General features: G+C 39.8%; 2 protein-coding genes across 2 annotated transcripts; both read right to left on the bottom strand.

Annotated features, from left to right (window-relative positions):
• Nucleotides 1–1,064: 1,064 nt before the first annotated feature.
• On the bottom strand, nt 1,065–3,407 carry LOC149812653 (uncharacterized). The gene has a single exon (XM_089992267.1). It carries the CDS (start codon nt 3,405–3,407, stop codon nt 1,065–1,067), a length of 2,343 nt encoding a protein of 780 aa, XP_089848393.1.
• A 6,801-nt stretch (nt 3,408–10,208) lies between these two features.
• Nucleotides 10,209–16,574, bottom strand: LOC149812654 (uncharacterized protein At4g26485-like). Its single transcript, XM_089992268.1, has 4 exons — nt 16,330–16,574; nt 12,191–12,370; nt 11,613–11,811; nt 10,209–10,584 (listed from the first exon to the last, which is right to left on the bottom strand). The coding sequence occupies exons 1-4, from the start codon at nt 16,496–16,498 to the stop codon at nt 10,209–10,211; spliced, it is 924 nt and encodes a 307-aa protein (XP_089848394.1). The 5' UTR covers nt 16,499–16,574.
• Between the last annotated feature and the right edge of the window lie 2,599 nt (nt 16,575–19,173).

Genomic DNA, 19,173 nt, shown 5'->3' on the forward strand with positions numbered 1-19,173 from the left:
GCCAAACTTGCCAGTGTTTGGGTCATCCTTATAGGGAGAAAATGTGATGACTTGGTTAACCGATCGACTACTACCCATATCGCATCATGTTGACGTTTAGTGCGAGGCAGACCCACCACAAAGTCCATGGTGATATCTTCCCATTTCCACTATGGAATATCTATTCTTTGTAAAAGGCCTCCCGGACTTTGGTGTTCTGCCTTCACCTGTTGGCATACTAAACACTTTGCGACATACTCTGCTACATCTCTTTTCATGCCGGGCCACCAAAAATTTCTCTTGATATTCTGGTACATCTTCGTACTTCCTGGATGTATAGTGAACTTAGTCTTATGGGCTTCATCTAGAAAATACCTCTTAGTTTCTTCATCGGTTGGGACCCACAATCTCCGGTTGAACCAGATAGAACCATCATTATCTTGCAAATAAGGAGAGTCCTTCTTTCTACATGCTTCTACCATTTTGGCATGTTGTGGATCTTCCTTTTGCTTTGCGATGATCCTGTCCAATAATTCATCTCGGATCAGTGCGGTCATAGTCACTTTTCCTTCAATGTTTTGGAATGGCTCCCATTGAGCTACTTCTTCCATCAGTTTCCAAGTTTGCATTAAAATTCTGCAAGCTTTAGCCTTTCTGCTCAGAGCATCCGCCACAACATTTGCTTTTCCCGGGTGGTAGGAAATATTAAATTCATAGTCTTTCAAATACTCCAGCCACCTTCTTTGTCGCATGTTAAGCTCTTTTTGTGAAAATAGATATTTCAAGGACTTATGGTCTGTGAAGACCTCAAACTCTCCTCCATACAAATAATGCCTCCATAACTTTAGAGCAAATACTATCGCACCCAATTCTAGATCATGGGTCGAATAATTTCGTTCATACGGTTTTAGTTGCCTTGATGCATAGGCGACTACCTTTCCGTTTTGCATCAATACTGCACCATAACCAGTTCCCGATGCATCTGTGTATACCTCAAATCCTTTTGTCCCAGAAGGGAGTGTTAATACTGGCGCGGATGTGAGTTTCTCTTTTAGTGTCTGAAAACTTTTCTGACACTCTTCACTTCAGATGAATTTAACTCCTTTTCTTAGCAACTTCGTCATGGGTAAGGCTATTCTGGAGAAGTCTTGAATAAATCTTCTATAATAGTCAGCTAACCCCAAAAAGCTTCGGATCTCAGACACAGTAGTAGGTTGCTTCCATTGTTGTATAACCTCCACCTTGCTAGGGTCTATTGCCACACCATCCTTCGATATAGTGTGACCCAGAAAGCTCACTTGACTCAGCCAGAACTCGCACTTGGAGAATTTGGCATACAATTGATTCTTTCTCAACTTTTGCAGAACCATTCTCAGGTGCTCCTTATGTTCTTCCTCATTCTTGGAATACACCAGTATGTCATCTATAAACACTATGACAAACCAATCTAAATAATCAATAAATACTCTGTTCATTAAATCCATAAATGCAGCAGGTGCATTCGTTAATCCAAATGGCATCACACGGAATTCATAATGGCCATATCTAGTATGGAAGGCTGTCTTCTGAATATCATCTTCTTTTACTAACAACTGGTGATATCCTGATCTCAAGTCAATCTTTGAGAACACCTTAGCTTCTTTGAGTTGATCGAATAGATCTTCGATCCTGGGAAGTGGATACTTGTTTTTAATCGTTACTTGGTTAAGCGTTCTATAATCTATGCAAAGGCGCATAGACCCATCTTTCTTCTTCACAAATAATACAGGCGCTCCCCAAGGCGACACACTTGGTCGTATGAAGCCTTTGTCTAAAAGATCCTGAATTTGTTTATTTAGCTCTTCCAGTTCAGCTGGCGCCATACGGTAAGGTGCCCTGGATATTGGTGTTGTTCCGGGTAACACTTCTATTCTAAACTCTACTTCTCTCTTCGAAGGTAATCCAGGTAGATCTTCTGGAAATACCTCAGAAAACTCTCTCACCACTTCTATTTTACTCAAGTCGACCTCCTTATCAAAAGTCGCACCAACACTAACTAAGAATGTGGTACATCCACTATTTATATATTTTTCTGCCTTGACAGTTGAGATTACCATTCCACTGTTTAGTCTTCTCCCCATAGCTTGGTACTCAACCGGCTTTGCATTAACTGTAGATAGGATGACCTTCTTCCTTCTACAATCAATGTTTGCATAATGGTGGTATAACCAATCCATTCCGAGGATTACATCATACCCTACCATCTCCATAATTACCAATTGTGCCAGTAAATGGTGTCCCTGTATTTCCACATCAACATCTAGGATATAGTATTGGCAAGCATCTCTATGACCCAAGGGAGTTAGAACATTTAGTGTGTATGGCATTCTTTGTTCCTTGATCTCTAAGTTCTTAGCAAAACAACTGGCTATGAATGAATGTGTAGCCCCAGAATAAAAAAGAACACGAGCTAAGTGTGAGTTTACAGGACATGTACCTTCTACTAGCTCATTCCCCTTAAGTTCCTCCACCGTGGTGGCATAGACCCGACCTTTCACTTTATTCTCTGTTGGTCGCCCTCCTGTTGGTTTTTTTCTTTCTGCTTCTTGCTTCTTAGGACATTCCTTGATGAAATGCCCCATTTCTCCGCAGAAGAGGCACGCTCCTATCTCACGGTAGCACGGCTTGCCTGGATGTGATCTTTTGCATGTCGAGCATAGCTCAGCGGCTTTGTTTGCTGTAGAGTCTGCTTTATTTTTCTTGAACGGCCTCATGGATCGCTTCTGTGTTTGAAATTCACTTCTTTTGAAGCCATTTTGGTCTTTGCCCCTCTTTTGGGACTTGAGCCAATCCTCTTCCAATTTTGTCGCCATAGTGATTGCGTCGTCTAAGTCTCGCGGTCGACTACTCATGACACGACTCCTCAATCCATCACGCAGTCCCCGAACGAACTTGTTAGCCCTTGCCTCGTCGGTTGTATATGTATTTGGGCAATATCTCTCCAGGCTTCTAAATTTGGCAGCATATTCTTCGATGTTCAATCCTCCTTGTTGCAGGTCTAAGAACTCCTGCATCTTCCTCTCTTTAATGTGAGTTGGGTAGAAAGCGTTGTTAAATGCTTCCTTGAACTCGGCCCAAGTCGCCCGTACATTAGCAAATTTCACTGCCTTCACCGTACGCCACCATCGGTCAACGTCACCTTTCAGGAGGTAGGTCCCAAAGTTGACCTTGCTCCCTTCAGGTACACTCAACACCTCAAATACTCGTTCTACTCGGTACAACCACTCTTCAGCAGCATCACCTGTCATTTCTCCTTTAAACATTGGTGGGTTCATGCTCATGAATTGTTTATAGGTGACAGCTCTAGCTTCACATGGCGAACTTGTTCGCGGTGTAGCAGATCTTCCTTCCATGCTAGTTCCCATTACAGTTTGCATGAACATCGCCATTGTGTGCAATGTGTTCATAATGAAAGCTTGTTGTTGGGCAGGATCCTGTGGTGGTGGTTGCGATGGTCCTTGCTCGTCACCCCAGTGGCCTCGGGAATTTTGCTTCCCATTAGTTGATATGGTACGAGCTCCTCTCGTGCGAACCATCTATACAATTATATTACGCAGGAGTTTGTTATACTTGATGCATTATGACATAGCAACTGTACAAAACCAACATTCCATTATTAGTCCCATGCTCACGACCCTATTTGGTGCAAGGGTCCAAGCACTTTCAAAGTTGGTTGATAGTTTTTTTTTTTGAAAATTGTATATCATTAAATTCAGTAATAATTACCTGACAGGTGGACGTCGAACAATTCTTGACGGTGTGTTACCTCGTAGGTGGCTCTGATACCAACATTGTAACGCCCCAAATTTAACACAAAATTTCGAACCATTTTTTATTTTTTTTTGGAAACACACGATAGATTTGGGCTCGCCACAAACCAATAACTGAACAAACCATCTTATTGAAAATTCAAGTTCATAAATTTGGAAATCAGTAGAGTAAGTCTCATAACAAAACAGCCCCAAAACCAAATCCCTCGAACAACACACACGTCGAGCCTTGTTCAACGCCACACCATCAGTCAGAACCTGTAACATTTTCAACGGAGAGGTTAGCCTCTCAAGTACGACAGTAAAGATCAAAGCATATGAAAACATAGCATTAGAAAATCATTTGTATGTATAGAAATATGATCAATAGCAAACTTATATACATATTCTTTTGCCATGTTGTCCCTGGACAATAAAAGTCGGTGTTGACCATTAGTCAAAACCCATGCCATCAATTCCAATTGTCACATACAGAGGATTGCGGTACCCACAACTGTTGCTCCCACTAGGGCGATACATTGATCGGGAGGTCCCATAGTGAGCCATTCAGATTGAGCTCAGTCAGTAGGGCTAGTCATCGGGCTTTCCCGTGTAACTACTCAGGTCCCGCTTGGACAACCAGGCTGGGTGGACCGAGGAGACGCCTTGCTCTCCAAACAATATAACAGAAATCCCGGAGCCTAGTACCACCTACCCTCTCTGTAGGCAAACAGAAGTCCTGACTTATTATACTCCCTCAGGAGGAGTTCCACTTCCCCATTCAGGGTACACGACATATGTACAACTTGGTCCAGGGTACAAGGGTTGAGGTGTTTTTACAAACATGATAAATTTAAACTAGAGAAAATAAAACCATAGAACACAAAAAAAATGATATCTTCCATGTACATTATCCAAATGCCCTTTATAAATTGTCGTTGGGGTTTTGGATTCAAATGCCGTACTTTTATATCTGAACCAAAAGGACTCTATTTCAAACATACAAAACCTTTATCAAAATTTATGAAACAAATAAGTTTGGTCATTTTAACATAGTCTGTCTAAAACGGGTATCTCTTGATAAACTTCTGAAAGGACTAATTTTGCTGAAAAATTAGGACTCAGACCCATTCAACATCATTTAGGGACTAGTTAACGAACATCTCGATGATTCCAAAATGCCAAGACATGCCTAAAAATTCCATCGGATCGTTGAGATTTGCACGTCACTAGTTGACCCAAGTTATTTTTTTTTTCTGTTTATACAGTCTGATAGAAACCAGTATGTCATTAAAACCATGTATGATTAGAATCTGGTCTGTAATTCATGTTATCAATGCCCTATTATGTTCAGCCATTTACCATCATATATTATCAATACAATACCAAGCCATTCTAAAAAAAAATACGAGGTACTTGCATCCACTAATGAAATCATAATATTTATAACTCACAGTTATATGAGTAATCTATATCCATCAAAAACAAACATCTAATACATGGTTTCAACCATGCCCTCACGCTGAATTCTCCAACCACTAAATTGCACAGGCTGCCCCATCTTAATGCCATGCTAAAGTACATGCATGAAGTCACATAATATAAATTAACATACACCTAACGTACCATATAAATCTCATGCTTACTTCTTCTTTTTTTTATATGCTGAGGAACACATGTACAAACATAGACCCACGTATACCAAATCACCAAGCCCTCTTGAAACACATACTAACGTCTGGTCCCATATCCATTAACGTGTAGAGTCTGATTTTTTTTTTTTCCAAATCGCTTCGGTCCTTCGCTTTCTTGTGCAAGAAGATTGTGATCAACACGCTCCGTTGCTCAAGCTCCTCTATCGATCTCTAGTTCTCTTCCCCCCTCTCTCCTTTTTTCTAAAAGCTTGTTTGAGGATGCAGTCCACGTCTCCTTCTCTCTTTTACAAAAAAACAAATTCTTTTCTTTGTTTCAAAGTTATAGTCTTTCCATCACTATCTCATGCCTTCCTTTAAGGCCACTTTCCCCTTACGTTGTTAATCCTAACAGTCAACCCAACCTTCCAGCCACCCCTTTTCTTAAGCTTGCCATCTAGGAAAAATCTATTTACTACAATTCCTTGCTACAATAGCTCTCTTTCTAAATGAGTTTTTTTTTTTTCAAAACGTGTGCTACTTACCTCCTTAAAATCCAACCTTCTATCTTCACCTACTTAAATTAGGTGTCATTCAATCCTTAACCAAATCCACATTTTGAATTAATTGTTTTTAATAAATCAAGACAAAGAAGGAAAGGAATTTATTATTCCAATCATGCTAGCCAGAATCATTATTTTATATCTATACATTACACTCATAAACTTTAAAGGCGATTTTGCCCATCAATGGTCGATCCATATAAAAATATACATGTACAGGAAAATATGAGCACCTAACCATAACAATTAATTTCATAATGAAAAACAAAAAAAACAACAATGAACACCGGGTTTTTACAGTTAGTGTCCACCAAGTATGATAAACATAAATAACACCACTACAATAACAAATGAAAATGCTTTTTTTCTCTTAGAATTGTATACTTAATCTACAGTGTTGGAAGTGGAGTGAAAAAGAAAAGTACAGAGATGGAGAATAGGGTAAAGGGTGCCCAACCTTTAGTGAAAAACTTCTATTCTTTCTCATTCAAAAGAATCGGAATTACAACTTCGCCAAACTTCAGAGGAATCACACAAAAAACAAAAGGACAACAACAAAGAGATTACAATCCAACTAAATAAACTAAAAATGGCACATATTCACAAAGTTGGCAAGAGAGAGAGAGATGTGATGCTACCTGGTGGAAAAGAGGGAGATGGAGGCCGACGAGCTCCGTCAGCAGGGAGGAGATAGAGGGCATCGATCTACTCTGCCATGGGAGAAGAGAAGGGAGAGGTTTGTTGGGGAAGTGAGAGAGGGAGGGGTTGGGTAGGGTAAGGTTTGGGATTTATATAGGGCCATCCTGGCCGTCCAAATGATTATGCAGTCGGACGATCACGATGGGTCGGATATCATCAGAGCCAAATTCGGTATGATGGTAATACGTTCTATATATGGGTTAATATTGCTTACTGATTACGGTACAAATGTGATTTGCATGGTTTCTTTAGTAGGAAACTTGTTTTGAATGATGTGATTATGACCATAGTGACAAATATCGTGAGATTTATTAAAATCTTGCTATAATATCGCAAGAAATTGCCTGAAAGTTTAAAACAGCAATTTCTCGCAAGATTTTCAAAAATATCATGAGATTTATGAAAAAACATAAATACCGCGATTTAAACATGATATTTAGGTTTTAAACGGCTATTTATTGTGATTTAAATGCGATATTAGTAAATTTTATTAATATTTTCTTATAAAAAAATCATTTTTATATTTTTTATTTATTTTTTGTTGAAGAGCTTTTGCCGAAAAAAATGTGAGATTTATGGATTTTTTTCAATTTCTCATGAGTTTTTGAAAAATGATAAATTTTTGATAAAAATGTTTAATTAGGTTTTTAAATATATTAAAAAATCAATAGCCCACAATGTACCACAATTTCATAACTCAAAAGATTATACTTTTTACGTTTATGTTGTTAGATTGAGGTGATATAATTTGGACCCATGATTTCTAGCTCATTAGTACCATACCTTTATTAGTAGCCAATATTAACCCATATAATATTGGCTACTAATGAAGGTACGATACTAATGAGCTAAAATCATTGGTGCAAGCTCTATCTATTCAATCTAATCAAATAGATGTGCTCAACATGATTTGTTTGCTATAGATCAAAATTTGGATTATGCTTCTCTGATATAAAAATATGATATTTTGAGTTATGAAATTTTAGCACACTATGGGCCATTGATTTTTTAACCCTTTAAAAACTTAATTGCTTATCATAATTACATTATTCAAAACAATTTTTTTACTAAACAAACCATGTACATCACATTTAGATGCAACTTGCACCTATCATTTTTAGTTTGTTACCATCTTACTTTTCATTAATACCCAATATTAACCCTATATATATATATGTGTGTGTGTGTGTGTGTGTGTGTGTGTGTGTGTGTGTGTGTGTGTGTGTGTGTGTGTGTGTGTGTGTGATAGCACTCTATCACCATAATTTATGTTACAATATTTTTTGTAAAGCTTGTTCATTTACCCTTGGTCCAAGCAAATCATTCTTGGGCAAAATTCTTGGAGAGGGGGATCCAGTCATAACTCGTAAGCCTTATCACTACAAGAAAATCGTGGATTAACGACGAATGTTATCCATCGCTAATCCGCCGCTAAACTGTTTAGCGATGGATAACATTCATCGCAAATTTCTGATTGCTAATTAGTGACAATGTTGATCTGTTGTTACTTTCGTCGCTAATTTGCGACAGATTAGCGACGGACATGATCCATCGCGAGTTTGTCGTTAAATAAGCACAAATTTGATTTTGCGATGGACATGACTCGTCGCTAATCTGTTGCTATTTTAGCAATGGGTTAGCGACGGATATTATTCGTCGCTAATTTAGCGACAAATAATATCCGTCGCTAAATTTTTTTAAAAATTTTTTGCTTTCTGTCGGACTTGTACAGCACCTCACAGGCGTTGCATAGGGTCTTAGACCCGAGCAGCCCGGCTCGCCACTGCGGGGTCTTCTACACAAGGCAGTGGTTGCACCTCCGAACCGGCGCGCTCTCGGGTGCACTCTCTGGTGCCCTCCCGACCTGGTTCCCCGCTTGTCCGGCCCGCCACTGCGGGGTCTTCTGCACAAGGCAGTGGCTGCACTTCCAAATCGATGCACTCTGCAGTGCCCTCCCGACCTGGTTTCCCGCTTGTTCGGCCCGGCCCGCCACTGTGTGGTCTTCTGCACAAGGCAGTGGTTGCACCTCCAAACCGGCACGCTCTCCAATGCCCTCCCGACCTGGTTCTCTCACTTATCCGTCGACCTGAAACCAGAACCCCCAACAGAATCGTTAGGCCGAAAAAATAGAGGCCAGGAATGAAAAGCCACGCTCGAAAAAGAAAACCAGTTACCGGAACGGAAAGCTCGTTGCTGTTAAGAACGTCGACGAAACTGAAGAAAGAAGAGTCGTTCGAGACCGGAGAGGTCGGGCCGGCCTGGTCCTCCAGCAATGGCGACTCTGACTCCTCTTCTTCCTCGCATTCTTCTGCCACGAAGACGTCCTCGTTCGAACGTCTTGCCAAAAACCGGTTTAAATCGAACGGCTTTTGGGTCGGTTTAAATTTCGCACGGGGAGAGAGGAAAAATTTTGTGCCCCTAGATGGGTCGGTTTAAATCGAAAAGTAGCATTGTTAATTCCGTCACTAATTAGCGACGGAATTTTTTTGCCGCTCATCCATCGCGAAGTTGCGACAGAAGTTTTCAGTCATAAATTTTCGTCGGTAATTAGCATTTTTCTTGTATTGGGAATTGGCGACGAAAAAATGTTGTCGCTAATTAGCGACGGATTCGGGATGAAAAATTTTCTATTGCTAAGTTGCGACGGAGTTTGAGACATAATTTTTTTATCGCGAATTCGTCGCTAAGTAGCGATAGATTAGCGATGAAAGTTTTTCGTCACGAATTCATCGCTAATTAACACTGAATTCATGACGAAATTTTTTTCGTCGCTAATTTCATAAATCATTCGAATGTTAGTGATGGATAGTTTTCTCTAACTAATCTGTCGCAAGTCGCTAATTAGCATTTTTCTTATAGTGTATGGCCATGAGGCTCATAAAGTTTAGTTTATGTAATGCTACAACTGTCTTTCTTTCTTTTTTTTTTTCTGAAGGTAGGCAGGATTGAGACGGACAACGACTGCCCCATGTGCAAGAGGGATTCAATCCTGGGCCATAAGCTGGACACAGGATGCCACTTAGGATATGGGATGCCACCTTGGTGTTACACCTGTCCTCTCTTTTATGTCGCACTTTTCCTTGCGAATCCAAATTTTTAAAATACCCTTGATCCCCAAAACTAATTGGTTTTGAATCTTGACTCACCTATCCTCTCTTTTATAATCTGTTCATTTTTTTCAAATCAGATCAGGTGCAATGTGATTACACACTTTTGGTGTGCTGCTGCACCCCATTGAGCCCAACAGCTGACCGGCTGTAAGGCTGTATCCCAAAGATGGTGAGTGATCAAGTGGAGCAGCACACCAAATGCATGCAATCACATTGCACCTGATCCTTCCTCTCGTTTTGTGGGGAGGTTTTCATTGATTTCTCCTTGAAACGAGCTCCAAGATAAACTTGGACCAAAAGCCTGATTTTTTGTTCTTCGGTGCATCAAACACGACGACCTTAATAGAGAACTGACAGACGTACCTTATTTCACGCCTGAACAATTGGAACATGCATTTAGTTAGGTTCCTTGCTTAACAAAATCACACTAATTTGCTTTCAACTCGTCAACAGACTCGTCACAAAACTGCAAAATGCACCATAGGCCATCTTAGCTATGTACATCAATCTCTGTGTGAAGGACAACATTGGAGTTGGTTGGTCCCTTAACTTGAACTTGAAGGTACTCGATAATCCAACGGGAAATGTTTTATTACAACGATCCCCACTTCCCCTCTTGTTGATGTAGCCAGAGTACATAAACCGACAGAAGGGAACAGTTTCTGTGAGGTCCAATCCGCACTCCTCAGCTGCTTCCTTCAAATTCCACTTGTTATATGGATGGCCCTCCTTGTGGGTAACATGGATTTCCCCATCATTAGAGAGCAATTCCACCGAGTTCTTGAAGAATCCCTTCAATAAAGTCCTGTGCAACCTATATAGTAACGGTGATTAATCTCACCAACAATTTGTCCATCTCAGAAACAGAAGGGCTCATTGCAGGCCACTCTAGGAAAATAAAAGAGGAGAAAGCATTTTGTGCAGTTAAACAGGGTGATGATCTTAATATGGAGGGCTGAACAGGGTCTAGATCTACATCATAGTCCCAAATATTGGCAATGAAAATATTGTGATTTTATCGAAGATTTTTCCAATCCGGATATATATAGTACCCAAAAAAAGGATATTTTCAAAACATCACCATATGCAAGATACCATGATGTTATGACAATGTTAACACTTTGTATATTTTATTATATGGTTTATCTACATTCTTATATGTTTCCCGCATTTTTGACACACACATGGAGATTCTAATGTTCCTGTGAAAACCTTTTTTTGTTATTACAAGATTTTGCTTCAGTGGGAAAATTGTGGTAACGAGACACGTGACATTGGTCTAGATTTTAATGGGTCAGAGCTAGACCAGAGCAGATCCAGTGATCAGGCCCGAGTACACAAAACTCTGCGCATGTAGCCATTTTCTGTGTTTTGTGTTTTACACAGCATGTTTGCTACACGCACAGGGCCGGCTGGCCTCTTTGATATTTGAGGCCACGGCCTAAAATGAAAAAAAAATATATAACGCTTATATTTCACATGCTGGTGCCTCATGCTGAGGGCCTCCAATGAAAAAAAAAATGGAGAAATATGGGCCTCCAATGAAATATGCCTAGGACCTCAACTTCTCTTGAGCTGCCCCTGTACACGCATTAGCGATTTTCTGTGTTTTTGTGTGGCAGAGTGCTTTGTAAAGTACTCGACTGCGACCACCTAACCACGCCTAGAGGTAGACATACACAGACACAGGCCCGCAGGGACTGGGTTAGTCAATGAGAAGTTGCGCTTTCAGTGAGTCAAGATGTTAGCTTCTAATCTCATTTGTGGTGTCAGATTTTGCTCTTCCTCACAGAAAACCTTAGGCACACAAAAATCTTAAAAGGTATGCTCTTTGGAACTCACTCAATTTGGAAGGATGAAGTCTCACTGTATAAAAAGCCAGCATGAGGAAAGTTGAAGACGATTCTATCAAATCTCATGGTGCTGAGACGAGAATCCTTGCTCATCGACGTGGCATCGATTTCGTGAAGAAGCTCGCAGCCCAACCTTCGAAGCTCTACCAAATTCTCAATGGCAGAACCATATTTAAGAAAGAGTGTACCTTCCAAACATTGGCAGTAGAAACAAATAGGTCAGTGTATATAGATCAAGCACATTTTATGCAGTGGTGCTGCATGATGCGCCGCCACTGAAAGCCACTCATCTTGGCATTTCTCAAGATGGGTGTGGTCTACATCTCGAGAAATTGAGATGGGTGGCTGTCAGCAGCGCCTGCAGTGCTGCATAAAAAATTCCTTCATTAAGATTGATGACTAGAAACCTGCTTTCAGTAGTCAAGGCTGCATATCAATAGCCAAACTGGCTGTGTATAAGAAGAGATATGCTCTTCATGTTAAATTATTTTTAGTTGAAATTATGTCATTATTCTACTGATACATATAAAGAAAAAGGAAGCTTATATTGGAAAAAAGTCATGATACCTTCGCAGTCTAGAGATGTGGCCACCATATTATTTGCAGATCCAAAGGTCCTTGCCAAACTGAGGGAAAATGAGAAGTCTCCTTCACCAACAAGAAGAATACGATGGCAGCTCGAATAGTGCCCGATCCATCTGTCCCCTGTCTCCAATCTCTTGTCTGGATACCCTAACACAGTACAGTCTATGAAACGTTCATAAGATCGGAGTTTAATTGCATACTTTATAATGAGTAGTGACTTGAAAGAAAACGCTCTTAGTTAAACGAAAGGATCAAAACTAATGAGCCCACAATTCCACTTTACACGCTTAATTTATAGGCCCCCCACTAAATAAGGAAAGGATAAGAGGAATTCCTACGAGGTTTGCTGATTCTAGGAGTATAAATCCCAAGTTCAATAGTATGAGAATGACAATTTAGAGCCCCAAGGGAATTGGCGCAGTGGAGGAGTCTTGGCCACTAGGCAGGTCGTTAGGGTTTCATTCTCATGAGAGTCAGCTTCTTGCATTAATGAGGACAAGGGATAAACCCTTGCTCAGCCACCACGGGAGACGGGGGCAAGGGGTGTGCCATGGTATACACCATCAAGACAGCGACCATAAGTACAGCAGGCTAAGCCAAAATGACTAGTTCTCTGATCCCGAGGATGGTTTCTCCTCCATGAAAAAAAATAGTATGAGAATGACATTTAAGAACTGTTAACATCCGCTGGTTAACACATGAAGCCTGAAGTTTTCATTTTTTAGGAGTGCTTCCCGATCACAATCTTTTATGTTACAGACTACAGTGTAAACATCAAACTTTGGTTTAGAGATATAAGGGTATCGAATTCCGTAAAGGAACATTTTTTTTTTCTTTTGAATTTTAGGGTTTTAACCAAGAGGACAAAATGGCCTTCGGTTCTTTTTATCATTGTTGCTGCTCTGAATCTTTGTGTTCCTTCATGTGAAAACAATTTCTTTAGGGTATGTTTGACGATCATAATGAATAAAAGAGATGGAACAAAACACTAGTTTTGTTTGTTCTGTAACAACTATACCAAGTCCAATGTTTGTTTGGACCACACTCGGATGTTGTGTTTCAAATGTCTGTTGTTTGATGACGATGTGCAAACAATTCGGACTGACATTGTGTTCCTTCTGTTTGTTTGGACCACACTCGGAGCTTCATCCATATAAAGTACCCAAGGATTTTGAACTCCTCCTTGTCCCCTTCCTAACCGAAATCTGCCTTGCTCTCAGCACTCTCTGGCTGATTGAGCAACTCGAGAGAGACCCGACGGACGTTGTTGTAGAGCGATATCAAGTCATCGATAATTAGCATTAGTAGTGCCGACTGAGCGGCCAGAATCCTAGTGATAGAGTCAACTACAAGTCCGATAGATCCATCGCGACCACCATGAAACCAAAAAACTCTAACACAAAATGGAATTTCTCTCGATTAGAACCGTTTGAAACCTCAGCACGGGCGCAAAGGGCTTCTCCTTCTCCTTGAGCTTCGGTTTCATGGAGAGGAATAAAAACAGTAACACCGAAGAAAGCAGCAACAATGAGAGAGAAGTGTGTGGCTTCCATATGCCAGAGTTCCCTGGACACAACTCACTCCTTCCTCCTCCTGTTGTTGATCTCCTCCTTCTCTCCCCTCCATTTTTTTGGTGGAATTGCAGGTTTTATTGGTCATGGAGATGGCTCGGTAGAGTTTTTGATCTCCAACTCTTGGATCAAAAAGCCCTATGACCATGATTTGTTGATAATGGTGGTTGCGGTCTCCACCACCACCACCATGCACTGCTCAGGATGCCATAAGCCCTGACCCTCCTCTAACAACATGCACTGGCCACCTCTCAACCCCTTTGAACGTGACAATGGCATCGCCCCTCCAAGGCCCAAGGGCCACGAGATCAACTCCCACTACCTCGCCCCTGCGTCGTCATCCTCCTCCCGCTACCTGCCACCCATCCTGCTTCTCCCTTGCTGGATCCCGTCTCCACCGTGAACCCGAAGAGGTCGCAGTCGACCAACCGATGCCGCCCCTTTCGGCTGCATAAGAGAGAGAGAAAGCGATGCATCAACGGGCACGATGCGGTCGTCAATGCATTTTGTCTTTTAATTGTACCCCTATCCCTGTTCTTTTCGTAACAAGGGGTGGAACATAGAAAACACCATAAATTGGATATGGCGGACGACGTTCAGTAGATTCGTCGCATCCCACATTTGTTAAAAAACTTATGATTTTAATGCTTTTCATCCCACGCAACATGCTATCGAACATACTCTTAAGGCTTGTTTGATCACCTGTCCTCGTTGGATTTTGAACTGAATTCTCGCTGGGAACCAGGGTTGAATCAATCATTGGATGTGGCAGATGCACATAACGCATATGTTTTGTCCATATTAGAGAGTAATTTTTGTAACACTCCCTGTTACGTTTTAGAACGTGGACGAGTGTGTTTGAAAAAAAAAGTTAGGGGAAGAGGCCCTCTCTCACTTTCTACTACAGCCAACGGTGAGGGTGTGGCCGATGGGAAAGGATGAGGTTGGTGAGACCGAGGTGGCAACAGGGGTAAGCAGCGTCGGTGGTGATGCCACCGGTGACACCGACAGTGTCCCCCTTTTCTCTCCGCCTTCTTCTTCGTTCTTCACCCTTTTTTTCTCCATCTTGGTTCTCCCTCCTTCATTCTTCTCCTGTTTTTAGGTTTTCTTTTTTCATTAATTAGTATTTTTTATTGATTAGTTTTTTTTTTATTTTCATTAATTAGGGTTTTTTATCTTGATTTTCATTGATTAGGCATTTGAATCAAATTTCTTAAATTAGGACTTTTTGTAGTTAATTTGATTACGGTTTTTTTGTTTGATTTTCTTTGATTAGAACTTTGAATGAAAAAATTTAAATTAGGGCTTTTTATAGTTAATTTGATTAGAATTTTCTTTGATTTGATTATAATTTTTGTTTTTATTTTCTATGATTAGGGCTTTGAATCAATTTTTTTTAATTAAGGCTTTTTATAGTTAATTTGATTAGGGCTGTTTTTTATTTTCTTTGATTAAGGTTTGAATTAAGACTTTTTTATTTAATTTTATGGTTTGTTTTCTTATAGTTTATGATATTTTTTCGTTTATTTATGACTTATTTTTCTTGCATTTTAAGGTTTTTTGGTTTAATAGGGTTTGATAATTTGATTTTTATAGTTAATTTGATTTAATAGAGTTTGATATTTTTATAATAAACTTTTATAATTAGATGTAATATGACATTGATTAAATCATTTATATATCAAAAAAATATATAAATTCTTATTTTTCCTCAAAATACTCAATTTTTAAACATTTTTTAGTTTTTAGATTCAATCCAAGATTTAGATTTTAAACATTTTTTAAAGTTATGGTATTTGAATCCAATTCGAGATCCATATTTGAGGCAAAAATCTATGATTTTAGATATACATTCGTAAGTGGATCCATATCTGATAGCAATTATAATGTTATGATATCGAAATTGTTGTGTATTTGTTTTACTTACTTTTTTTTTATGTTATACTATTTGGATCCAATTTGATAACCACATTCAAGTCAAAAATTCATGATTTTATTCATACATTCGCAATTGGATCTATATCCTAAGCAAAAATCCATTATAAACTTGTTAAAACATGTAAAATGACTAGTGAATCGGGTCATACAATCCAAAATAAAATAATCCAACCCATTATTCATATCTGTCTAAGTTGTCTGCACATCGTAAATAAACAACAGACATTTGGAATACAACATCAGTGTACAGTCAAAAAACTTTGTACAGTTATTACGGAAGAACAGAACGAGTGTTCTATCGGTTTTGTTTGTTTGTTTAGTCCAATCCTAAACAAGCCATCAAATAAACCCTTTAATCTAAAAGAATTCTTGGTCTTCCTATCCCTATAGACTAAACCCATGTAAACTTTCAGCATGCAGCATATTAACTGTATCGGCTATCATGATACCCATAATATCAATGACAGAGAAAAATCCAACCAAGAAACTGATTAGCAAAATTACAAAGAAAAGAGAAAAGAAACAAGAGAAAAAAAAGGAGACAGAGAGAGAGAGAGAGAGTTTTAAAAAGGAAGAAGAAACAGGCAAAGGTTCAAGGGAGACGGAGTTTACACGTATCGGGAGGGTTGAAGAGGGAGAGGGAGGCGAAGGACCGCACCAACTCGGGGTTGGAGAGGAAACCCGGCGATACTCCCCTCAAGGGATCGGCGTTCAGCGTCGTGGGGCCCACCGCCGGATTCTTGGAAACCCGTTTCCTCCCCTTTCGCGCCTTCCGATCCATTGATTCCTTTTAGTCTCTGCTCTGTTGGTCGTCTAAAAGGAGCAAGCAAGCAAAACTCTCTTCCTCCCCCTTAATCACAGAGCAGAGGCTTCTTGGTAGTCCCTTAAATGCAGAAACAGGAACCCACATAGAGGCCCCACCCACATGGCCGGTGGGATAGCTGTGAGGGTGCTGAGATAAAGGCACCGGATCAATACCCACTGGCACACTGATGTGTCGGTAGCTTACAGAAGTGGGCTACGTGAGGCAGGGTGGTCGTGAGGCCCCACCCTAGGTTCTTCATCACTTGGGCTAAGGTTCTGTGACTTCTGTCATAAAAAAACATAAATAATAATAATAATAATAATTGCTTCGTATCTGCCACAGATGCAAAGTGAGTCATCAAAGTGAACCGTCACCTTGTTACTCTTAGCCTTGTGGTATTAAAACATTGATATTGCTATATGAAATATTTTCTATCATATTTCTGTTGTGACAAGTCTTTCATATTCTAAACTAGTTGCTTTTTCTACCCAACCCTGTGAAGTTTGTGGGTCCCACTGTATGATGGGTTTATGGTCCTAACACCAATAGCTGGTAGCTTGGCTGAGTCTGCTGCTGGACCACATCCAAACTTTGAGACCTTCCTTACCTCCCAAGCAGACCACTTTATGTCTTCATCGTGTTGAAAGCAGAAAATGAAAATTGTGATTGGGGGACGTGGAAAAGTTTTTGCCCCTTCTTTTACTTTTGTGCTTTCACTTTTCATCCTTATACTAAAAGAATGCTACTACACTACACAAGTTTTTGCACTTCTTTAACTTTAACTTGAAAAGATCAGGTGCAATATGATTGCATAAATATTAAGCAGCTGATCACCCTCCATCTTGTGGACAGAGCCTGTCAGGTGTGGGAGCCAAGATCTTATGGAGGGCGATCGGATGGTTAATGCACAAATTTTTGTGCAATCATATTGCCCAGCAGTTCTTCAACGGACGTGTTTACCCATTATTATATGATTGTATCTTATAAAATATAGATATGTTATCTTTAGGAGCCTACACAATCCTACACCAACTGAGCTAAGCCTAACGGACCTTGTTCAAGCCTAGCTCATATAATGAGGTTACTAGCCCAAATGAGCTCATTAGCAAGCCAAGCTATAAGAAGCTTAGTTCATTTTTTTTTTGTAGAGAGAGAAAAAGAATCTTAGTCCATTTATCAACCCTAATCCCTGCTTAGTATCTGCAACAGCTACAAAGTGAGACATCACAGTGAACCCTGTCATCCTGCTACTGTGAGCCTTGTGTATTAAAACATGATATTAATATATGAAATCTTTTCTATAAAAATAATTGATAAATAAAATAAGAGATTTGCCTAAATTGATATTAAGACAAGTTTTCATATTCTCCCATTCAACAAAAAAAATCAAGTCTGCATAATCTAAATTAGTTGCTTTTTCTTTTTTTGGATAGTTCATGAGAACCCCTCAATCACACTTACCACACATTGGCTGGCCTTCGGTTGGTACACCCTTGAGGTCCTTCTTGCCTACTGGGAAGTACACCCAGCTTTGACCTTGTAGAAGGGACACCATTTACGGGTTTTGAACTTGTGATGTCCCATCGACTTGACCATATTCACATATGGTCCTTACTGGATGTGGGAAGACTTTGTGGGCATTAGTTGCTTTTTCATGATTGTCCATTCACCCAACCCTTTAAAGCTTATGGGCCCCAAAGTACAGGTTTATAAAGATGGTCTTGTGCTAATACCAGTGGCTCGTAGCTTGGCTGACTCTACTTGACCAAAGCCAAACTTTGGGACGTTCCTTACCTCCTAAGTAATCCCTTATGTCTCATTTTCAAAGCAAAAGTGAGGGACATGGAAAAGTTGCCCTTCTTTAACTTTATAGCCTGTTTGGAATCTCGGTGCTGGGATGGGCGTTTATGCATTTGGTGGTCCTCAGCTAAAATCTTGGTCAAACTACCTTGGTGGTCGTGTTTGGAATCTCGGCCCTTGCCGAGGTAAAATCTTGGTCAAACTACCTTCATGGTCGTGTTTGGACTATCGGCACTGGGATAGGGTTTATGCATTTGGGATTGGAAGTGAGGCTCTTTCTCTTTTGTATTTACACTAAATCATGGATTTGGCATAGGTGCCATTTCAGCAGCTGCCATTTCTTCGAATGCCTAAAACTCCATGAACGCCCATCCCAGCTACAGATTCCAAACAGGCCCTTAGTGTTTTCACTTTTCATCCGTACATTATGCTACATGCATGACTCAACGTATAGTGACAAAAACTAGAAAATGGCAAAATCTCGGCAGCCAAAAACTCGTGAAAATTAATTTTTTTTATAAATCTTGCATTTTTTAAAAAAAATCTTGGCAATAAAAAATAAATAAACAATGTAAACAAACTTTATAAAGAAATACAAATATTTTTTTTTTAAATAAAACACATTTTTTTACAATAAATAATATAGTGTTTTAAACGCGATACTTATGTTTCTAACGAAAAAATCACAAGAAATTACCGCTTTTGACTTTCAGGTATTTTCTCGTGATATTTTTGGGAGATTTCCATAAATCTTGTGAGATTTATCACTATGTTGGGAATGAAACTTCCCAAAAACCCCATCGTGGCTCAAGAAAAATAACAATGAAGCTAAGAACATCAAGGTCATGCTC

The sequence above is a fragment of the Nuphar pumila genome, chromosome 16, assembly GCF_984573655.1.
Source record: "Nuphar pumila chromosome 16, dmNupPumi1.hap1.1, whole genome shotgun sequence".
Taxonomy (NCBI): Eukaryota; Viridiplantae; Streptophyta; class Magnoliopsida; order Nymphaeales; family Nymphaeaceae; genus Nuphar; species Nuphar pumila.

Excerpts from the sequence above, each read along its gene's own strand:
- LOC149812653 (XM_089992267.1), bottom strand. The coding sequence starts at position 3,407 with ATGGCGATGTTCATGCAAACTGTAATGGGAACTAGCATGGAAGGAAGA.
- LOC149812654 (XM_089992268.1), bottom strand. The coding sequence starts at position 16,498 with ATGGATCGGAAGGCGCGAAAGGGGAGGAAACGGGTTTCCAAGAATCCG. Across the intron at positions 12,371-16,329 it reads CTTCAACCCTCCCGATACGT|ACTGTACTGTGTTAGGGTAT; the intron begins GTAAACTCCGTC and ends AACGTTTCATAG. Across the intron at positions 11,812-12,190 it reads CACATCTCTAGACTGCGAAG|GTACACTCTTTCTTAAATAT; the intron begins GTATCATGACTT and ends AATGTTTGGAAG.